Genomic DNA, 23,588 nt, shown 5'->3' with positions numbered 1-23,588 from the left:
TGGAATAATGTGGGCTGGAGATGCCCATGATGTGTGATGCAGGACCCCTGCCTGCCCATTGGGGTGCCCATGGCCACTGCCTACTGACCACGGCAACCACAGCTTCCTGCAGTGTCACATGACACTTTGCTTGGTTAACTATCTCCTACTGCAGATCACCACAAAGCAGGGTAAAATAACCCAACCGAACAGCAGAACCAGCCCCAAGCTGACTCCTGCTGAAGACAGATGTCAACACGCTGCTCAAAAGTAATTATTTTTATTTCAACTCTATAAAGTATACAACAGGCACTCAGCAATTACAGCTGCAGGGAAAATACAGAGCAAAACAAAAGCGGTTAAGTTCATGAAAAAAGTTCTTAAATCTACATCAAAAGAGTGCAACTGGTCAACAACCGTTGAATGACAGACCTTTTTTTCCTGACAAACAAAAAACTCTTTTATGTAGAATCCATCATAATACAAAAACCAGAGAAATAAGAACACAAAAATAAAGGACCAGTGTCAGAACAGCATGGATTGGACTCAGGACGAGACAACTCCGAATGACATTTCCCTTTGGCTGCTAATGCCTGGAGCTGCCCATGTCTCAGCACAGCACCCGCTGGGCCGCTGGGAGAAGTGAGGAGGCTCTGGGCAGCTCTGTGGTGCTGCGTCCCCCAGGGGGGCATTTTCTTTTGTAGGGGCATTTGGTTTCATGACAGAGACTTGGTGGTAAGTTGCATTCAGGTGCTCATCTTTTTTTTCTGGGCGGGATATTGAGTGTGGGTTTATAAAAGATGATGGGAGCTGGACTGCACGATGGGCTGGAGCTGCACGGCATAGCGGAACAGGAATACCTGTGTACAGACTGATAGGATGTCATATATTAATTTGACCCGCACATACATTTATACATTTCACAGAAATGACTCTGTATCTCATTAACAGATACACAGCTCTGGTACATTTAACAGAAATAAGAGAACGACTTCATCATTTCTGTAGTTCATCAATATTATATAATAAAGGCTTATAAATTGTCAGCAGAAAGAACTGTAAAACGCAGCAAGCTAAGAAAGGACAACATTTTGAGGTGTGTTTGTCTTTGTCATGCAGCATAACACCAAATTTGTATTTTGTTATAGGATGCCATGGATTTAAGGCACTTGCAACAATGCCAGATAGCTATCGTGTTCTAAACCTATGGGACGATGAGTAACAGTACAGTCGACATAAAGTTTAATAATACTGACAATTATGACATTAATTCAAGTCTACTTGGATCTAAAAACATTACATTACAAATAAGAAAATGAAGAAGTAATGCCATGGAACTCTAAATAAAAAGTTATATGAGTACCACAAAATATCAACACGAAAATATCTATTTACAGAAATATTTGCTTGTGGTCCTGTTGTTAAATAAGAGTTTGCTATGAATAATGCAGCACTGTAAGAAGCTACAGATCATCTGTCTCTTATGACACCGACCGTAATACACTTGCTTTAAATACGGGAGCTGATATCCCCTTACGTAAATACACCGCCATCCCATATATCAAAAAAGGAGACAAAGAAGAAAGGACAGTAAGTGGGAACACAGAGGCAATCAGTTGTGAATATATATATATATATATTATGCAACTCAAATATATTACTTATAAATGAAGGCGTCTATAATATACATACGCTAAGTTTGTTGTTTAAAGGGTGCCAAGTAGAGGTGATGGAAGAAGTTGAGTGAGGTGTCTGATACCAAAATAAATCTATTTTCAGTACAGTGCATGTCACACGATTCAGGTCTCGTGTGTGGCACAAGGAAAATAGGCAGGAAGGAAGAAAACAATGCATCAGCCCCTTGAAACCTTTCTTCCATAAGGATAGGCATTGCACCGAGAGCTGCGGCGCTCCTGGCCATCCTTTGCTCAAAGGCAACTGAACCTCTGCTGCTCAGTTACACACTGAGGCAGCCTACCCTGTCTGTTCTGCAGAAAGCCAAAAGATGCTCCAACTTTTCTCCTCCGTGGCACGCACAGCATTGAGTGAAAATCTGGAAGGAGGTGGGTTAACAACTCAGCCATAATGCGGCCATTGCCCATCTGCCCGTCTGCTTGGATAATGGGTGAGTATTTTAGCCCCAGTGTTCAGCGTTTGCTTTCAGTGTTTTCAACCTTTCTGTGGAAAAGTAAGAGCTAGTCCTATACAGGAAATACCTGGTAGATGCAGTGACTGTCTTTACCCTACAGTTTTCAAGGCAAACGAATCTTAACGTACTGCTACATGAGATGAGCGAGCACAGGAATAACCTGGTGTCCAAGAGCAGATGTCGTTGCCCTTCCCTTCTGCACAACTATGGAGAAAATTCAGCCAACGGACTGGGTCTGAAGGGGCCCATGACAAGCGAGCTCTGTAGGCTGCTGGAAAACAGCAGACACTGCGGGTGCTCTAAAAGAAGCGGAGGAAACATCTTTTTAACATGCTCTATTAAGTGGGTCGCTTTCAATAGGAACATGGAAAAGATTCAGCACTGGAGAAATAATTTTTTCTGAACATTGGTTAGCAAAAGTTGATCTTTTGACTGCCAGTGTATGTAACAGCTCTTGAGATCAAATGGGGCAGCGTTTGCTAATTGAGAGGTCTGTTAGAGAGATGGAAATCTGATGTTTCTTGTTGGTACAAAGGGATACGCTTCATGTCCCAAGTACTACACAAGCAGGCATATAGAACAGGATTCCCTTGTTATGCCTGTATAAATGAGAAGAGGCTTCAATAAAGCAAAGGAAAAGTTGTGGAAGCCAGGGGAAGATGTATACACACCTTCATCCTTTCCTCCTCTCTTTTTTCATATGAGTCGACTCAGCTTTGGCCATCCCCAGGCCTTAAACACGGTCGCTGGGGACATGGTGTGCTGGAGATAAGGCAGGCCAGTAAATCTCACACAAACACAAGAAATATCAGGTTTCCGTGTCATTCAACTGACTTTCCTGTGAAACTCCTTCTGATTTAGTTCAATGAGGCATTAGGATTACATTTTTAAGGGCAATTTAAAAACAGAGCAAGCAAACCGGCCCTCCATCACATATTCTGTTGTCTTCATCGGTTTTGTAATTAACATGGAAGAGATGCAGACACGGAGACATAAACTCATCTGTTCTGAGAGAATGGTGGAGAATGATGCCTCTTGCTACATATTTCTGAAAGGGTGGCTGACTGAATCGGTATATTCACAGATGAGGGATGTACATAGCACCTATAAAATGCATTATGGGCCTTACATTTCTCCTTTGGGTTCTGGAAAGTTACAAGTTAAGCTTAGTTTTATGCCTAATAGCTCACTGTAAGACCGGTTGGCTGCTGTCGTTTTACTATAGGACCATTATTTAAGCACTGTTTTATATGTGAAACTGAGAATGTTATGATTTCTTTTTTCATGCACTTACGTATTTCTACCAAAGGAAAGGAAAAAAACACAAACGTCATGTTACGTTATGTTCTCGGCTGTATGAGAGAAGCGACCCATATCTGCCTCAACAGGATCTAGAGCAGTTGTGCTTTTGTTTCACCAGGTTAAAAAAAAAATCTCAGAAAGAAAGACGAAGAGTAACATTCAGTCTTGTCGTGAAATACTGCTTGGAAAGAAAAAGGACAAACTGTACTACTGCTTTGACATGAACTCTTTGACCAGCACTGTTGTGGTCCTCCTTTGTTCCTGGACTGGCCAACAGTGGAAGACCTACCGAGCTGAGTGTGAGAGAAGCCCAAATCCTGTACTGTATTTAGCTACAGCACTTAATAAATTACTACTGATCCTACTGATAAAGCCAGTACCTCGCAGCTAGAATTAATTGTGTCTTACACTATGAATCTTTCAACATTTGTAATTGGAGCGTAGCAAGATCGTTGTGGTGATAAAAAACATATTTCTCTACTGGTGAAAGGCTTTGCGTCAGGACCACCATGTCAACTGCTAGATTAAGTCTGAACATAAAACATGAAGAGTACTATTGTCATCTAAGCAATAAGTCCTAATGCCACTGTAGTTACTGTAGCAGCATCAATCAAGGCATCATGGTGACCCCGAGCATGAATCCTCCCCAGTTCTTTCAGTTTCGCTGGCAGCCATGTCCCAGAAAGCTGTCTTCAGCAAGGCAGAAGCAGGTAAGAGAAATACATTAAAAATCTATGTCCCATCCTGAGTTGTCATCAGGAGGTGGTTCATCGTTGTCCTCAGGGAAGCTGTCGAAATTGCTTGTGTCTGTTGGAGATGCAACCTGTGGAAAGGACAGAGCGAAAGAGATGGGGACCGTCAACAGAGCTGTCTTTGGGAATCTCTACAGATCTCTTCATCTCACAACAGCAATCATTCAAAAGTAATCAGTGGGGTTTTTTTTACTCTTTTTATTTGCTCTGGTCCCAGAAATACAGCTGTGGACCAGAAAATGCTAGCTGCAGCAGGCCAGCAAAGTTCCTATTGATGTGAATGACCTAGGGCCTCGAGAGGCCTCAAGAACTTTTCTAGCAATTGGGATAAGGTTGGCAGAAAAGACTTGGAATGCCAGGCACACCCTTCTTCCCCAAAGCCCAGAATTCCCAATTTATGCCTCCAGGATCCTGAATTTGAGGATGTGAGCTAGGCCTCTGAGTATTCTTCAGCCCATGGAGCCTATCTGAGATACTGATATTCCAAGAGCATTTCTGAATTTCCAATTATCAAGACCAAAATAATCAACGTCATACTGAAGCAGCACCTTGAGCAGACAGTGCAGGCTGAAGAGGACTGCACTTGACATAGCAGTGCTGTGCAGGGAACACCTTATTTTTTAGCCAACCTACAGTCCATGAGGTGTATTTGATACTGGATAATTCACTACTCAGCTGCATTCACCAGCTGCTGAAAATGTCTTGGGGAAAAAGCTGCTGAAAATGTCTTGGGGAGCTCCTTGCATATTCAACTCATTGTGAAAACAAAGAAACAAAAAGCAATACAACTGTATTATGGATATGCTCATTTTCTTTTTTTTAGTTATCCAAGTCTGTTTACTTTGTTGGTAACAGCACCATCGTGTTGGAGAACCCTTACCCGTACGATTCTCATCCTTGCTGAGTTCTGAGTTCTGCTTTCCTCCATGGTCCCTTGTGCTGATCCATGTGTCTCTGTTTCTTTCAGCACATCCCTATGTGAGTTCTATCTCTGGGACAAGCATCTCCATCCGAGAGGATAAAGCACAAGTGTTGGCACCACCCTTCTGGTCTCTTACCAACATCTTGTGAGGAATTATGGCACAGAGATCTGTGCCATAAAAGCTGTGATACACGACAGCACATCTTTGGAAGAGTCATGATAGACTGAACCTATGGTATCAAGGGTCAGCTGCTCCCTGAAGCAACATCCCAGCAGCAGGCTGTAAACTGAGTTCGATCCTAAAACCCCATGGAACGAGGGCTAAAGAGCTTTTGACTGCTTTACTAGTAGTACTAAGAGTTAAGGAGCTGTAAGAGGCCTATTTCTGAAATAAATAAATAGTAACAACAAAAAAAGCTAGTCTCCATGTTTAGCTGTCCTGACTCCTTCCCAGCTAAGGAGGGAAGGTGCACTGATGGAAGGAAAAACTGAGTTCTTCTCCCAGAGATTCATGTTTTGGGTGGCTTTCCAGATATGGTCCTTACTGAGAGTTGGGACTTGTGCCACAGAAGCTGAGCTGGCAGTGGAAAATCAGGCTGAGTGGGACTGACAGCTTCAGGGCTGGAAAAATGTCAGTAAGGTTCACTTAGTAATGGAAGTACATTTTGGAGAGGATGCCAAGAAATAATCCTAACAAAGAGTGTTGGCGCTCACACAATCCTTCCTGACATCATGTTGTTTCTAGCTGAAGTGTAACTTCCTGCAAAAAACACCAGAGAACAGCCTTCCTCTCGGCAGTGCCAAAGGGGCAGAGACCACTTCTGGTGTTGGAGCTGTGACATGGAGCCATTTATGCTCATGGACACCAGGTACTACTAAAGTCACCACTGCTGGTTGTTCGGTCGGAGGGGTAGACCTGCAGGGTTGATATATGCACTGGGTAAAAGCAGCATTGTAAATGCTCTTGCTAAGCTGAAAACCCGCTAAAAGACTTACAAAAACTTCCCTGGGCGTTTGCATCTACGCTAGCATCCTGCACAATGCACGGGTAAATCAGGAACTGAAATTAATATAAAGAAATAAACCTGATTTCATTGCCTGACTTGAAATGTGGCAAACAAGTTATTGGAAAACTAACAGTCATTACAAATCAGCTTAAAGAAAAAAAAATGCAGTTTTGATTTACAGAACATCTACAAGCTGTTTGGGGATTCTGCCTTAGGCATTTCTTCTGCTGGCTGCCAGTGACTTTGGTCGCCCATAGGGAAAAGGGGAGACACAAAACCCCTTTGCTCTTTCCTAGACATTAGGAGAACTTTGGGATGGTGGATTCAACTCTGGAGCCATTCCTGCTGCTGCTGCAGGAGGTACTGGACCACGGGCAGACTGAGCAAAGGGGTGCAATTAAACACGATTGCTAATGTCATTCTCTCGTTGATCCATTGGGAGAGGCATGGAGAGAAAGGGATTAAGTTGAAACAAGGAGGAGAGGCTGCCAAACAGAAGGGGCCAAGGTAATTTCTATCAGCTAATCCTGTTTGGTTTCCCTTTGCAGTGGGCTTTGTGGGTAAAGAGCTCACAAAGACATCAAAGGAAGAGCTCTGCTGCAAAGGAAAACGAGTAGAGCTGTACCTCTGAGTCTGCTCCCAGTTAAACATAAACCAGTCAGTAACAGGGCTTTTCATGTAGGACACGGAAAAAAAGGGTAACAAGCACAAAAGAAAAGAAGGAAAGGTTAATGCAAAAGAAAGGGAGATGGCATACAAATCCCACTTGCCCATCAAAAAAAAAAAAAAAAAAAAGAGTAAAGGAGAAAAAGCAGGACACATCTGAGAAAAGGGGTGAAAGTAGCAGCTCCCTGCTGGAATGTGCAAAGTGGATGAAGAAACATGCGCAGCAGGTGAAAAAGAGAAAACCATGTAGTAGTGAGTGATTCTGCCCACGCAGCCACGAGGATTCATCACAGTTATGTCCCTAAAAAGCCGTCTGTTGGAAGAAACTGCCAGGAGACAAAGTATAAGTGGAAGTGTATCTGAATTGACTTCTTAAATCGGGTTTTGCTTTATTTTGTTCGACAAGCACACTCAGATGAAATAAACCACGTGCTGTCACCACTTCACTATAGTATACTAGTGTCCAAAGCTCACAAAATTCATGTTACAGAGATACATTGGCTGGGAACTAGAAAAAAGCAGTAAAACTTACACTTGGTATTATAGGAGGTGTCAGTGTCCCTTTTCGTAACCCTTCCCAGTTAAAGCCTTCAAACCATCTGTAAGGGAGAGAAGAATAAAGCAGGTCAGGAATTTAGAAATGTGGCTAAAATATCAGACGGTGAAATTTAAATTGCTTAAACTGTAGCTTTTAACTCCTGCAGCCATGTTCTTCAAACTCCCTAATTAGCCCTTATCATTTTTGCAATCATGTTTGTATACATTTTCTTGGCTGAAAATGGATTGTGTCGCAAGCTAGTGGGGACACCACAGCAAGTACAAATTACCAGTGCTCAGAAGAAAACTGCTCCTCACTGCAGGTGTCCTTGCAGCTGCTCTTTCCTTCCTATATGGTCAATCCCTCCCATATAGTCAGACACTAAATGTCTAATGGACTAATGGCCTAATACAGTGTGGGCTGAATGGTGAGCTCTGGCCTGAGTTTGAGTTGAGTCTACCCCCACAATGTCCATCCAATGCACTTCTGTTGCTTTGGGGATGGAAGCAGAGAAGGATGAGCACGGATGGTTGAGGTAACCCAACTCTGTGGTGGTCCCTAACTTGTCTTTTCCTTTCAAATAGCGTGAAAACTCTGCAACAAATTTCTATGGCAAAACAGAGCTTATAAAATATAACTTAAGAACTCTCTCCTGTCAGACCAAAAGCTTTGATGAATTAATGTTATGGGTGGAAATTAAGTTTGTTGTGGGAGGAGGGAAACTTTGGGAAATTATTCAGCAAACCAAAGAAACGCAAGCAGGCAGTGGCAGAGTTGGATTGTTTCCAAACATGTTTCTGCATTCAGGTAATTCAAGTATAATGGTCAATGTGCAGTGCGTTTTGGTCACAGGCAAGGCTGGAATCTATACCAAAATACAAGGAAAAAAACATCCAACACAAATTCAGTTAGACTTTAAAGCACAATAGGAGGGGAAGGTCAAAGGACGTTAAGAAATGTGGGTTTTGCTGAAAATGAAAGAACTTGAAATGTGTGTTTCTGGGGGTTAAAACGTTGGATGGCTGGGAATTCACTTACTTGTGCTTTTGGATATCTTTCACTCCATTTTTCAAGTTCCCTAATCTTTCTGATGGATTGTCCCTGTAAAATAAATAACAAGTTAGGTTACTTTCTTAATCCTTCCAACAACTCATTTCTTTACAAATAAGAGAAAAGTTATTATATTTCATGCATTTACCTGCATAGTTTTTTAATTAAATTAGCAGCATTTTTGGCAATCTTCTTTGGAAATTCAATCATATCAATTCCCCTTAATATTATGTTATAGGTCTTCATTGGGTCTGGGCCTGAGAAAGGGGGACTTCAGAGGGAAAAGAAAAAAAAAAAGATTAAAAATTTGTCTTTAGAACAGCACTGAAGCTTGATTAAAGAAGGAAACGGACAAACAAAAAACAAACACCAAGCAAAACCCAGTATCCTACTGTGGAACTGTGAATTGAGGAAAGTTAGACGTCAACTAGCAATGGATTATGACAATGCCACATCCAAGAGGCTCTGCTATAGCCTGGATTTAAGTGAGGCTGGCTGAAAGGAAGTACCAAAGAGTAAAGTCATATTTCCTTGAGCAATATATGCCAAATGTCTTGTCTCCAAGACAGCCTGTGTCCCAGCAGCCTAAGGAACAAGGAGCCAAGATGTGCTTGCTGCCTTATTTTCTATTTCATGTTGTGACATGCTTTCAGTGTGGATTAATTAGGCTTCCAATGGTTTAACAGAAAAGGGACAAGTTCAGTGAAGAAGAGCAGTAAGTAGATAAAAGTGGATGCTAGAGTTTGCTTGCTTTGGGCTGCTACCATATACATGCTTTTTCTCTCCATAGTTGAATTATATACCTTTTCCCCATCATGTTCAGCTCATTTTCATTTTACAGGAGCTCAGTAACAAAAATTAGGGTAGAATACAGTATCATTTCACACATATTTCCTAAAACGCCTGCTCATATGTTGCCTTCTGAGAGATCTGCATGGAGACTGACTTAAAAAGAAAAATTCATTATAAGGTTCAGCAGCACAACACTGAAGTTTCACTGTGCCATTGTAGCACGTGCCTGCTCTGAATCTTTCCTGTCGTCTAATCAGGGTGACAATGGCAGAAATATTTGGATCCTTTTTCAGCAGCTACGCCATCTCTGATGCCCATACCTGCCAGTCAGGAGTTCATACATTAGGATTCCCAGTGACCAGTAGTCTGCTGAAATATCGTGACCTTTGTTCAGGATGATCTCGGGGGCTACGTACTCTGGAGTTCCACAAAAAGTCCATGTTTTCTTTCCAAATCCTATTTTCTTTGCAAAGCCAAAATCAACCTGCAAATGTAGGAGAATAGCATCAGAGCTGAGCAAGAGGAGGAATTTCAGCCATGCGCTCGGTTTCTCTTGAAGTGAAGCAAAGCAGAAGGAAGATTTCCTTGTGGGAGTATTATTGCAACCAAAACACTGCGGGCTGTTCAAGAACCAGACAACTGCACTGACCTTTTTGATGATTTACCCTTCATTATGCCAAGAGAAGATCCTTGTGAGGGAAGAAGAACAAATGACAATGCTGAACACTTCTTGGAGATGTAACTCACATAAGCTTGGGTTGACTTTTTTTTTTTTTTTTTTTTTTTTTTTTTTGTTTTGTTTTGTTTTGTTTTGTTTTGTTTTTGAAAGTCCCTGTGCAAAGAACTGGTTGGGCTAAATACTTTCTGAAATTTCCAGTGAAAAGTTCAGGTTTCTCTTCTCATCAAAGAGTGGTGTAGTAAAATCAACTCATCTGAAAACACTGCAGTGCACTGGTGGGCTCAGCTTACAACCTATAGCACAGATATAGCATGCTACAGACAATCACGTAAAATGAGATTACATAGGGAACCAAAGCCATCCTTTGGGGCCTGAGCTGAACTCAGGTTAATAGGCTTAGTGTATTTATAGCTCTGCCCTCCCCTGCCCTGGTAATGTGCTTGCCCAGAGCTGTGGTCTGTAGCACACTCTGCTGTCCCTTGATGGCTGAAATGCTCCTACATCTTCCTGCACTTGCATCCTAAATTGCCATCCTAAACAGTGACAATCCCACAAGAACCAGGATCAGTCATGCTGCGGGATCCGAGAGACTTCCCTGCTTATCATGGATGCAACCAAGAAGATCAAAATGTCTAAGGAGCTAAGGGACGGTGATGGGACTAGCAGTTCCTGGGCTAGATCCTCCTGGGGTGGAGAAAAGGACAGTCTGGTACCTAACCCACCTCACGAGAACCCTCGTTGGAATGCTGCAGAGGACAAACTCTGCTGTCACTCGTAAAGCTGAGGGTCACAGTGACACATGCTGGCTGCTACTGGGCCATAAAGGCCCACAGTGGTGATGGTCTGACTTACTGCTCCCTGGGAGCACAAGTCCAAGTTTTCAAAGGCAGGGAAGAAACTCCAGCCTAAGAGGCAGAGATGTTGCCCCACTGAGACCCTCAGGAAGGGCATCAGCTCCTCTGGGACGCAGATTTTTTAGGGCTGCATCCTTCACTGATAGCTTCCCAAGGGTCCTCATCTTCCCTAGCTAGAAAGGGGGTTTCCAAAAACCTGTGATGCAGCAAATTTTACTAAGGGAATCAAAGAATCATAGAATGGCCTGGGTTGAAAAGGACCACAATGATCATTTATTTTCAACCCTTTGCTATGTGCAGGGTCGCCAACCAGCAGACCAGGCTGCCCAGAGCCACATCCAGCCTAGCCTTGAATACCTCCAGGGATGGAGCATCCACAACCTCCTTGGGCAACCTATTCCAGTGCCTCACCACCCTCTCTGTGAAAGTCTGTTATTTCCTCTCCCCTCTCTGTAGCTTGCAGAAGTTATTATATTTTTAAAAATAAAGACAAACCAAATTACAACCTGCTTTCTCAAGTAAGAAGTCTGATGATAGAGCATTTTGTGCCACAACAAGGCTATGGTTAAAATCTGTGTTAAGAACGACTTTTTTGTTTGTTTACACAAAGGAACTCACCCAGAAACAACAGCTTGCAAAATATTTTTCATTTGACACCTATAAAGCTCACAAATACAAGCCCACATTTTTTAGCTTTTCAGTAGCTCAAAAATAGCTGGATGGATTTCTTCTGTTTCTCTTCTCTAAGCATTTCCACTTCAGGATTGCTGCCCTGAATTTCAAGCTGAATTCTGGCTACAGAGCCAGAAGTAGTGTTCTCCAGCTCAGTCTCAGCTTCAGTCTGCAGGAGGTTGGGAAAACATCCCAGTGATGTCATCAGTGATGACATGCTGGCCCTGACTGTAACTCAAAATCTACTGGCGGCCCCTTAAGGAACTGGACAGTGGGCTGGGTGGACTCTTCTTCTGATCCCTTATGTCTAATTCTATGTTCTTTACCCACAATACTAGTTGTGTAACACTAGAAAAAAGTCAGGAATTATGTCATTTCTTTTTTCTTTTTTTTTTTTTTTCTTTTCCAAAACTAGACATTGAAGGCACTCACCAGTTTGGCATAACCTCGATGATCCAGAATGAGGTTTTCTGGCTTGAGGTCCCTATAAATGATTCCTTTGGAATGCAAATAGGCAAAAGCTTCAACTACACACGCCGTGTAAAATCTGGTTGTTGAATCCTCAAACGAACCTCTATGTAAAACAAGAAAGGGAAAGACAATAAAGAGATTTGTACATGCAAGACTGAGCTGTTAAAATATGTCCTTATCAATGCCATTGTAGTGAAGTCAGGGCTAGATTCTTGCAAGGAGTGAGCTACTCTACCTGTAATTAATCTATTTTTATACTACCTATAGCTGAACTCACCTTTAAAATTTATTTTTCTGAACAGCCTAAAACCATACAGTAGGCCAGCCCAACCTCTTCATTTACCAGACTTCATCCTGCTGCTGAAATATCTATACAGGTCATAAGAATCACTTAGTATATGGAAAGTGACTGCTATACTGACTTTTACACATCAATTTATATGCACATCATATCAAACATTTGAATTTAAAATGTTTTCTTTTACATTTTGTAAAAAATAAAATTTACAGATAAATATTTTGTAGGCAAAAGGTTATTTCTGGATAATAATCTTGACTCTTGGGTGAGAAAAGGATTTTGAGCTATGGAAATCAAGAGCTCCCATAATAATGTTCCTGACTGAGACAAAAGACAGAAAAAACACAGTTGTTGGTAAGTGTTAATCATAAATTCAGCATAAGGTGCATTCTCAGATGCTGGTTTCAGTACAGTTTGCAAGGAGTTTTCAGAAGCACAACACATTCCATTGCCTGCCTTGAGCTGGTGGCTGAACTCAAAGGCAGCTCTAAGCTAGATGGCAGCAGAACCACAATTTATAGCTGAGAGAATTCAAGGTGGAATTACCAGGCTCTGACAAAGATGAAGAATACATTCCAGCACTAGCTAACTTTGCGGAGTAGCTCATTTTAATGGTCCAGAGATGGTGTTAGGAAAAGGAAAGAGTTATAAAAATTCATTATGGAAAATTAATTAAAAGGAATTTTATATTTGCTTTCTCATCAATCTTTACAATGCATTTCCTTTGCTTTTCAAATGTAACTAAACTGTGTTCCAATTAAATTCTACCACATGGCCGCATGTGATTTGTGCCCACAGTGCCGTCATGTACCACACACACTGCACAGCCACCTCCCTCTTCCCTCCACACACACACATCCAAACCAGAACTCCACAAGCTCAAATCCTCTGGGGGCAGGAAATACCAGCACCACATTTGCTTGTGCACTGCGACATGGTATTTTGTTACATGCTTTCAGACTTTCCATGGCACTTTTGTGTCCCAACCCCATGGTGCACAGCTATAGCTTCAATATATGATCTTAGCTCCCATGCTGGTGACTACCTAAATCAGTTCCAAGTGTATTCTCAGTAGTAACTGGATTCCCTTTGACTCATTAACTGCATAGGAGAACATCATTTCTTCATCGTCTGGGGGACGTAAATTAAACCCAGAATGGTAAGACCCAGGTTTTGCCCATGAAGGATAAAGGCTCCTGGTTATCTAAAGGCATATTAAAAAATGTTCCACTTGTCATAACAACAATTGCTTAAAACTCACCTGTCCCTGAGAATTGTCCAGAGCTCTCCACCTAGACAGGCTTCCATCAACATGTACAGGTACTTGCTGTCCTTGAACGTCCTGTAGAGCCTATGAGGAACAAGAAAATAATAGAAAATTCACAATAAAAGTCAAACACCAATCATTCCCACTTCTCACAGACCATGTGCTTCATGTCAGGAAGCACAAGAAGGGGGATCTTACAGAGCTGCTGCTGTGCTTAGGGAGGTCAGTTCAGTCCTCATCAGTCCTTTGCATCATGAGGGAAATAATTCAGCAGAGAAGGATGAGTGTTTGAATGAAGTGTATTGCAGCAAAAGGAGAGGTCATCATTGTTCTGAGTACTAAATCATCTGACATTTCTAATGGCATAACCTGACACTTGGCTTTCCAGATTCTCTTGAAAGTTTCCCTACCACTTTAGTTATGTCTATGTAATCTTTTTCTTCACACTACAGCTACAGCTGTAGATCTGCTGTCTTTAACCATTTCAAGGAAGTGCTGTCTGACTTTTCATTTCAGACCTTAAAACCACTGAGCTGATCAACTAAACAGAACTGCTGACTTTTAGGTATCTAAAAGAGCCCTTTCTCTTCCTCCCATGGACTCAATGTGGAGGAAAACTTGCCTAAAGACACATTCATAAACCCATCCTCCTTCTCAACTGTCATCCAAAGCATACAGCGAAATCTCAGCTCTGTGTTTAATGCGATGGTTTAAACAACACAACTAGAAAACTGTGGAAATGAGCACAATGTGGAATTCATTGTCAGCTGCTTTATTAAATTTTAATATCAAACTAGTTCTCCCCCCCAGAGCTCTGAGGTTAGCAGCAGTATCTCAAAGACCTGCAGGAGGACAGGAGAAGGAGAAAAGCCTTTGGCAGGGGAGGGGAATCTATCAGGTCTTTTAAGTTAGTGATAAATACAGTTCAACATTTTGTAATGGGTCTATGTGATAATCCAGAGGTTAAAAAAACAGTTAAGAAAGTGATGTAGGCAAGGCTTTGGGTATGTGCTGATTAGGACAGGGTCTAATGCTGCTGCCTGGATCAATTCTAATTTGCCTTGCCTTCATGTGCATTAGTGGTTACAGGAAAAAAAAGGCAAATCACTGAATGCACTCAGTGCTTATCTAGTTGTGAAATATTCTGTACCTAAAATATACTATTTGTGGCCCAAAGAAAATTCAATGGAAGAAAACTGAACCTGTGTTTCAGAGATTCTTTTACTGTTATATTACCCATGTTGACACCTAGAACCTAAAACTCCAGGTATCTGTCCCAGAAATGCTGAAACAAACTAGCTGACCATTCCATACAATTTATGAATTACGAATAACTAAATATTTTAGATAGTTTGTTAGTTTAAAGGCCACTGAAATAAGGCACTACTTTCTCTAGCTAAGGCAGCTCTACAGAAAAACTACTTTCCAGAAAACATTAAGGGCATCAAATCTGGCCAATCAAATGTTGTGATTCTGTGATTCTGTGACTTTGATAGGAGCACGAAGTTTACACATGGAATGTACAATGTGAAGTATGAAACCACAGTATTTCAGCAGATCAAGCAGTCGGATGTCTGAGATGTCACAATACTGGAACTCATTCCTTTATTCATTTTCTTACTCATCTAAATATTTGTAGAACTCCTGCAGGCATCTGTGGCTTAACACTTCACCAAATCCACACAGTGTTTTGTTCTGTAAAGGGGCTTTACCCCTTCACCAAATCCACACACTGTGTTTTGGTCTGTAAAGCTCTCAGTTTCAGTATCAGTAAGTTTTATTGAGGGCTGTTTGGCCTCTTCTGCCATCTTGCCTGGTTTAATGCATTTAAATCACTTTAATAAAATACTTTTCCAAGACTTTTCACAAACAGCTTAATGACGAAATAGGAAAATATTATTTCAGTAATGTTGTCTTCCTCATCCTGATATCCCAGTGACTGTGTCCCTGTTTCAAGATCATTTCAAATCCACCTTTCACCCAACATCTCAAAACACAATTAGTCTACCAAAATGGTACATTTTTTTGCAGTACCCAGAAAAAAAATTAGCTCAGCTACAGGCCTGGCCCAAAAAAGGGTATAAACAAGCTATGAATAAATTTAGGACACAAACTAGGAGACAATAACAAATCCCTTTGGAGCTGCAAGCAATGGGGAAAAGGAGAGTTTGATAAATCAGTGAAGATTTTCTAGTTTCCAGCCTATGCAGTAAGTTGGGCTTTATGGCTTAAGTCCCATGCCAGTGCAGGATTTCCAAGGGGTATTAAAAGCATCTAGAAGAGGCTTACTACTATAAAGAACAGGAATTAGTGCACGATATGGAAAGAAAAGAGTAGACTGAGTTTGGGGACACTGCCTTCATCTGAATCGCCTGCTTTGTGAGTGGTGTTTCACAGTCATTTTATGTCTGTGCAAGTAAAATTATATAAAGTATACCATATCAATACATATATAGTGATGTTATAGGTTCAGACTGGCACAAGAGACACATATGAATGAATGACTGGACACAGCAGCAGCAGGTAAGTGAAGTTGGAGGAATGTTGGGAAGGCTGCATAATGCTAAAAGCTGGGTTTTGATTTGATTGAAACTGCCAGGCCATGAAACAGAGGAAAAGGTTGTTCTTTCACTGTGCCTTCTTGTAACCTTTTCCCTTTTTGGGCTTAGTTTGGAACAGGAAAAAATTTGGTATCATTCATTGCATCACTGTTTCTCAGCACTCTGCCCTAGACCTGTGGCTACTGCATCCTTTTTTTCCACTTGCTTATTGAAAGAGTAAAAAAAAAAGTGAGAATGAAGAAACTCTGATGTATTTATCTTATTAGCCATGAACATAGTGGCTCTATCAGCAAATGTCCGTAGGCTCAGCCTTTTATTTAGGAATGGGTATTTTGGAAATGGTGTCAAGATATCCCTCCAGTCTGCTGCCTGTGTGTTTCACCTCCCTTTACATTGACATACTAAGCCAGCTCAGCTTCAGAAAATAGATCTATTTGCTGAAATAGCCTGCAAGGTATATTTGGCTCTAGCCTAGGTAACGGGAGAGTGTGAATCGAATGTTACAGTGTGAAGGAAACTGCAGCTGGGTACGATGTCAGCGTGCAGTTGTCACCAATGAATCACACATAGGTGAAGCCTGGGCTTCTGGGGAATCCCAGGGATCAGGCAGGCTTTTAGCCAATGCTTGCAGCAGTTCTGCATGTGTAGGAAATACCCCCTTAGCAGCTGATGGGTGACCGGCTCTGCCACACGCTTGCCCTTGCAGTCTGTCACAGGGTCTGGTTTCCATCCTGAGTTAGTATGCCTCTCTGGAGCTCTTTTTGGGCGAGGGAATCTATCTCCTCCAGCAAAAGTCAAAGGCTTCAGGCATCCTGAAGCATCCTTGGATTAAACAAGATGTCTTCCTGTTAGATAGCACCAGTTTAGGGAGATGCGTTACTTCGTAAGAGGCTCTGACCACCCAGGGTTCTGATCCTGACCTAAAACGTAAGAAACTGTCTCTGCTTCCTGATGACAGACAGTCATAATTTTAAAGCATCAGAATACTCAGCTGCTAGGGTAAAAACAAATAAAAATGACTGGCACCTGTTTTTATTCACTGAAGAATTCCATTTGTTTAAGTTTTCAGGAGGCATATGATTTTAGCACATTTACTCATGATGAGTCAATGGATCCTGAATTGAAGCTAATGAGCTAGTATACCCTAAAGAGAAGTACAGCTATTTATTCACATGACAGCGCAGGATCTCCAAACATTAAACCCTGCTTTCCAGCTTCCTTTTTGTGCCATGAAAATTCAGAATGAAGAGGAAAATGCTTATTGAGCAGGGCAAACTCTGAGTTGCAGTGTTTATGCCTACACAGAGCATCACACGCTGCCAGCAGCAAACTCTGCCCATGCTCTGTGCTGCTGGTGGGTTTGCTCCAGAAGCCACACAGCCATGTCAGCAAGAGCCCAAGTAAACCAGTTAAGGCACAGGTTTAGTTTAGGTTTGGGAAGAAGTTCCCCATTCCCTATGAGCCTGGACCTTATTCTATGAACTGCATTCGCAGTCACTAGCAGGAAGCTAGGACTGAAGTGTCCTTTTAATGGTGCATAGGTTACTCCTATGGGATTTGATCAGCTTCTGTGGCTGTGCTCCAGCATGGACAGATGGACAGTACCTCACAATGAAGTCTGAGTGCGCGCTCTGCATGATCTGCTTCTCCGAGCGGATGTGCTCCTGCTGCCTCGTGTCCACTATGTGACGTTTCTTCAGGATTTTCATTGCAAACGTCTTCGTCTCTTCACTTTTCAACTGGACCTTGGGTAAAGAAGGCAAATACGCTGGTTAGAAGCAGGATCCTAAGCTAGCTGCATGGGCCCACCACCCTACCTTCAGAAAAGTTTAAATCCAAATTTCCTCCTTGGAAAGCACCATGTAGTTGAACAAGAGCTTGGCTGTAAAGCCAGATTTCTCAAACCACTGCTACTCAACCCAGGTAATGCTGATTGCTACGAGGGTATGCTGTTAAGTTGAAAGGCCATTTCCAAAACTCATTGTTGAAGGGAAAACACAACTATCAGCATTACTCTCAAGTCAAAAGATGTTTCTAGCTAATGTACAGGTTTCATGAAGTCTTCTATAAGTAGTAACACATGCACTGCCTCTGATTGGGAAAGGCAGTCCTTGGATGTTTTTAAAAGATGAGTAGAGCTGGCTTTATAACTGCACTGCTTTGTCATGTCTTTACTTTTAACCTTAAGCCTCAGCCACTTATTTTTAGCCCAAATTCCAGAGATGAGGCTGAAGGGAAGCTGTTTGCTTGTTCACCAGTGTTACCCTGGTAACTTCTGAGCCTCAAGACGTTCCCAGCTCTGAGCAACAGGTAGGAATCCCCGAAAGAATGACAACTGAGTCATCCTTTCCATTCTGGACATCTCCTCTTGTCACTGAATCACAGAATATCTCAAGTTGGCAGAAACCTCCAAGGACTATCAAGTTCAGTTCTGGGCTCCACACAGCACCACCCTAACCCTATGTCTGAGAGCAGCGCTCCAGCACTCCCTGAGCTCCGGCACTCAGGGCTGCGCCCACTGCCCTGCACAGCCCATTCCATGCCCACCGCCCTCTGCTGCAGACCCTTTCCGTAACCCCCAGCTGCCCCTGCCTCTCCACACTAGCAAACAAGAGAGAATCTCATCACAGGCCTACAAAGCCTCTTAGTTAGCTCACATCACCACCACAGACCTTGTTACTGCCCGCTAGAAACGAAGCTGCACAACTTCACGACATGTAGTTTGCATGACACAGTTTAGGACTGTAGAATTGAATCGAGTCAGGAAAGAAGACAGAATGAACTTCCTGATGTCTCACAGCTTTCCCAGAACACCTGTGGACATCTCAATTTTTGCAGCTTTGCTACTGCGCTGAGAAAAGCACTCTGCTCTTGCAGGATCTGACTGGCAGGTCTGTATTCGCTGCTGTAGGCACAATACTGGTGTGCTCAAGTATGCATGTTAATAAGTATGTATGTACATACATATGCACGTATTTATCCATTTTAAAACCATGGGGTTTTTGTCCTCAGATTTGTGAAGATTCATTTTCCCTGCAGCCACAAGTATTTTCAGTCCCATGTAAAACTTGTTTTTCCAAAGGCACAATTCTGCATTTCACACAGAGACTCAGAGACTCATTATCTTTGCACGAAGTCTGTGATCACCATTTAATCGTCATGGAGACAGGATACCAAGGCCTAAACAATCCGCATAAAATAAAGAAAAACATTTTCCTTCATCTCTGAGGTTATTTACTGAGTTCTCTGGTTATTTATTGAACAGCATCAGTACAACGATGCTCTGCTGTACAACGATGCATTTTGACCAGAATGAAATTCTGCATTTACTGCAGACTGAAGATGACAAAAATGGTTTTGGTTTGGGGTGAAGGCTTTTTCTTAGTTTCTTTCATTTTGAATAAATGGCATATGAACTTCAGTACAACTGTTTGAATAAAGTTATTTGACATTGATCTAAATCAAAGCAGGATGTTTGATGGAAGTAGGAAGATTAGTGAGGTGACACAGAAAGAAATGATAATGAAGTAAGGAACAACTTATGCTGACTGCAATTTATCAAATCTTGCAAAAAAAAAATATCCGTTTTTATTATGATCAAAAATGTATTTCTGGAAAAATCCCTCTTGCTTTTGATGGCAGTTTTGATTGCTGGACTTCCCTTCAGATTCACCCATCCAATGAAGTGAATCAAATGCCAACAAAATTATTTCAAGCAAGAGACCATGCAAATTCATATCATGTGTTACAGATCAGATCTGTTTTCTTTTAGCACCTATTTTTCACAGTTAGGTTGTCCAGAGACAAGCAATAAGTGAACACGAGAGCCAAGAAAGTAGCTCTGCTAGCAGATTTGAACACTTCTCAGGCAATCTGAGCAGGAAGCACTGTTAATAAAATTATATTTAGCACTTCTAAACTTACTCAGAACACAAATCCCTAGTTCTCTAATGTTAATCTTTATTAGACGTCAGTGTTAAAAATAAATGTGACAACCAAGTGGAGTCTCAGATCGCTGCATTCCAAAATTATAGAACAAAGGGTAGGATGAACAAATCTCAATTTGTCCATTTCTGCTGTATCATTTCAATACCATAGGTTTTGACTGCTATTTCTTCCTTAAAAAAAAAAAAAAAGAAATAATTAAAAAAAAAATCTTGTTTTTTCAGGATGCTTGTATACGTCCAAAAGAAGTACAGGGAAAGAAATTACTATAGGGAAGCAAAAGGCAGCATTTGTATTCAGTATTTATAATGTCATCATTGCCATAAATGTTTAAATATAGAACAAACGTGCAACCACAATTAGCTAATACAAGACTCTGACCTTTTGCCACAGGAGAATTGGATAAATTTTCCATTGCTACTCATGATGTGCTTGATAATGCAGAGGATTTACAAGAGTTTGAGAGCACGGCGGGATTAATTTGCATTAAATGTGCTGATGCACTGAAACATACCACTGAGGTACTCAATCTAAGGCTTAAATTTTGGATAATCTTTTTCCTATGTACTTCTCTGAGCTCATTGTCCACATGGACAACGAATCCTGCAGACTTCTCCTTCTTCAACACGTCTTATTCTCCCCCTTGGTTTGGGGTTTCTGCTGCTACTGCTGAATGTGAAAACTGTGATGATGTCTTTGCAGTGTAAAGCTGGTGATCTCCACGTCATTTTTATTATTCCAATAAACAGTAATATTTAATATTAAGCTCCTGATAGTTTATAGAAAACAAACAAACAAACAAACAAAAAAACACAAAAAACAACATGTGTCTAACCTTAATCTCATTTCAAAAGTAGAAAAAAAAATCCAGAAGCTAACTGGATTTTTTACTTCAAAAGAGAAGATTCATGTTGAGATGCTGAGAACGGGCTAAGAACACCCTGTCCTTCAAATGTAATAAAAAATGATTGCACATGAAGCCACAAAACCACAAAGATTTTGTCTCTCATCTCAGAAGGAGCTGGATATGCCAGGCAGGAAGCTCAGCCTTCCAAACAAACCCACCACAAGAATCTCCTAAATGCTTAAGAGAAGAGGAAAAGCATGCAGTTTTCCAAGGCCAGCAGCTTGTAGAGGAGCCATTTTTGCTACACACCAGGGAGATCAGCGCTGACACAACTTGAAGAAACATCTTAAATATCAAAGGCCCCAGGACTATTGATTTGGTGGAGACCTGCTGGAGCCTTCAGTTTCAATCATTCTTTGTTGAAATGGTTGACACAGAGTAACCATCAGCCTCTATCTTTATCTGCTTTTTTTGCAAGCAGAAAGAATTTCTGCCCCCTTCTCTCAGGTTTTCACTCCACTTCTCACTCTGCCTTTAAATACTCATTGCCTTTTCACCAGTGCAAAATTCTCCAGAATGATCTCTCCGGGAGATGCAATGCAGTAAATGGTTAGGGCACTGTTTGCCAGTGTAAAGGTCCACATTCACTGATAAAATTGAAGTTGTCTGTTTTACTGAAACGGTGGGGGGAAAAAGAAAAAAAAAAAAAAAGCAGGCTGAACAGCAAACCTCTATCCTATTTGGTGCAAAAATCCCCAGAATACTGAATGCTTGTAAACCTATAGGTGCTACTGAGGTCCCAGTGGGACTCCCGTATGGTGAATCTGTGTGACATCTTGCCCTGTGTTAGAAATGAATCTCTGGAGGGAGACATAAACCTTTTCATTTGTTGAATGGGAATATATTACCTCTTCAAAAGACAAGAAAATTCAATAAAGAGCATGGTTAAATAACGCCAAATGCCACGATGAAGAAGTGATGTACAAATCTAGAGACAGGAGAGGTAAAATTGATTGGAACAGGTCATTTTGTAGGATTCTTATGCAGGAAATGATCTGCATCTCAGTGACAAAAATAACAGCAGAAATCTTGTCTATAACTAAATGAGTCCAGTTTTGAAGCAAAATATAATAAAAAAGACATAGTTTTTATTTTGCATACATAGATATTTTGCCTATATGTATAAGATAAATACATGCATACATATTTTGCAATATATTTGGCCCACGTGTTGCAGTGATGGGATAGATGGGATATCACAGTCAGATTTGGAGCCACAGAATGGCTGCACTATTCTGTAGGTACGAACTGGGGAGGCTACATGGGAACAATCAGACTCCTGCCTTTTATCATATAATCATAGAAAGGCTCGAGTTGGAAGGGACCTCAAAGTCCATCCACTTCCAATCCCCTGCCATTCTCATTGAGCCATTGCCTCCCCTCTCCTCTTTGCTATGATTCAGCATGATGCCCGTGCCCAAGTCAGCAGGCACTTTTTGGCATCCTGAGTCATCACAATGAGGTGACCCAAACAGATGGGTCACATACATTCAAAGAAATTCCCTGAAGAGGATCTGAAGTCAAGTCAAGGAAATGGTCTTCATTTTGCTGCTAATAATTTCAAGTCACAGGACTACATTCAAGTTTTCAGCAGTGAAAAACATGGTGTTTAGGTAATGGTGTTTAGGTAAAGAAACTTGAAAAAGTCCCTTATGAAGTGCGGTGAAGATGTGTTGGTAGAGCGTTGAGCAGAAGCGGAATGCTGCAAGGATGGGAAAAGATGCAAGCATGGGTGAGGAGAGAACAGGAAGAGAAAAGAAGTGGAGAAGGAGATGGAGAAAGAGAAGGAAAAAAATCAGGACAACAGAAGAGATCCAGTCTCCCTTCCTTATTTCTAAAGGGCTTCTCCTGGGCTTTCTGGGCTTGCATAGAAATACTGTAACCACTCCAAAAATGTTGTTTTACTTTATGATGTACAAACTTCTGCAACTTCTGAAATGCAGTGCATTCAAGGCCTGATTTGTTACCACAGCTATAATTCACTTACAAATTAATATGGTTTTACCTTAGTGCCTTTTTAAGCTTTTTGGGTAAATTGGAAACAAAATCTAAGGCTGAAAGAAAGAGCAAATGCATGAATCTGATTGTTCCTTATCCTTCCTCTTTCTGTTTCTTTCTCCCTCATCATAAGTTTATCTCTCTCTCCATATGTTTATTTATAATAAATTATATATGTATGTGCATTATATAAAATAACAGTGTTAGCAATTTCTGTGCAACTTCGGTGAGAACTTTTCAGATAAAATATAAGCTGACCTTTACACTTCGATAAATATTCACCAGATCGTTGAACAATCCCCAAAAGAAGGTTTTACTCTCAATGAGGATGAGTGAAATACTTCAGCCTTGTCATATTCCAGACGTAGACTGAGGATGTACTATTTTGACTACCCTGTCTTCTATTCCTGTATGATCTCCTTGGAGGAGTAGACCATAAAGAATCTCTCGAATTCCCCTTTATTGCAGATGTTGTGCCTCTGGGTTGCAGTCTTACTTGGCTGTGGGTTTTCCAAGACGCCCTACGACTGGGCATTTTCCCTACAGAGCTGCTACAGATGTCGTCCTCTGTGATACTCTTGTCCAGACACTTAAAGCCATGAAAGACTTGAAAGAACAACAGACTCATGTACATGAAAGCGGGCCTGAACACACTTAATCCTTCCTTCATTTTTGCAGCTAAAATTAAAGTCACACTGAAAAATCCCCAGATTCTAACAGACAGAATGGATGTATTTGAACATGGACTTTTTCAGTTTCTGGACTCTAGGATCACAAAA

The 23,588-nt window shown here is 41.3% G+C and overlaps 1 protein-coding gene across 3 annotated transcripts in view; it reads right to left on the bottom strand.

Moving 5' to 3' along the window:
• Window positions 1–243: 243 nt before the first annotated feature.
• The window catches only part of PRKG1 (protein kinase cGMP-dependent 1), a 391,794-nt gene continuing 368,449 nt past the window's right edge, over window positions 244–23,588 (bottom strand). For all 3 annotated transcript variants that reach the window (XM_048946671.1, XM_048946672.1, XM_048946674.1), the window contains 8 exons: window positions 17,565–17,704; window positions 13,393–13,482; window positions 11,795–11,936; window positions 9,478–9,641; window positions 8,514–8,636; window positions 8,354–8,416; window positions 7,310–7,376; window positions 244–4,253 (listed from right to left, as the gene is read on the bottom strand). In XM_048946671.1, the coding sequence (XP_048802628.1) occupies window positions 4,155–4,253; window positions 7,310–7,376; window positions 8,354–8,416; window positions 8,514–8,636; window positions 9,478–9,641; window positions 11,795–11,936; window positions 13,393–13,482; window positions 17,565–17,704 (888 nt within the window). In that variant the 3' untranslated portion in view covers window positions 244–4,154. The remainder of the gene's footprint in view (window positions 4,254–7,309; window positions 7,377–8,353; window positions 8,417–8,513; window positions 8,637–9,477; window positions 9,642–11,794; window positions 11,937–13,392; window positions 13,483–17,564; window positions 17,705–23,588) is intronic.

Source organism: Lagopus muta, chromosome 5, assembly GCF_023343835.1.
Source record: "Lagopus muta isolate bLagMut1 chromosome 5, bLagMut1 primary, whole genome shotgun sequence".
In the NCBI taxonomy this organism is placed as follows: Eukaryota; Metazoa; Chordata; class Aves; order Galliformes; family Phasianidae; genus Lagopus; species Lagopus muta.
This window is presented reverse-complemented; position numbering and strand designations above follow the sequence as displayed.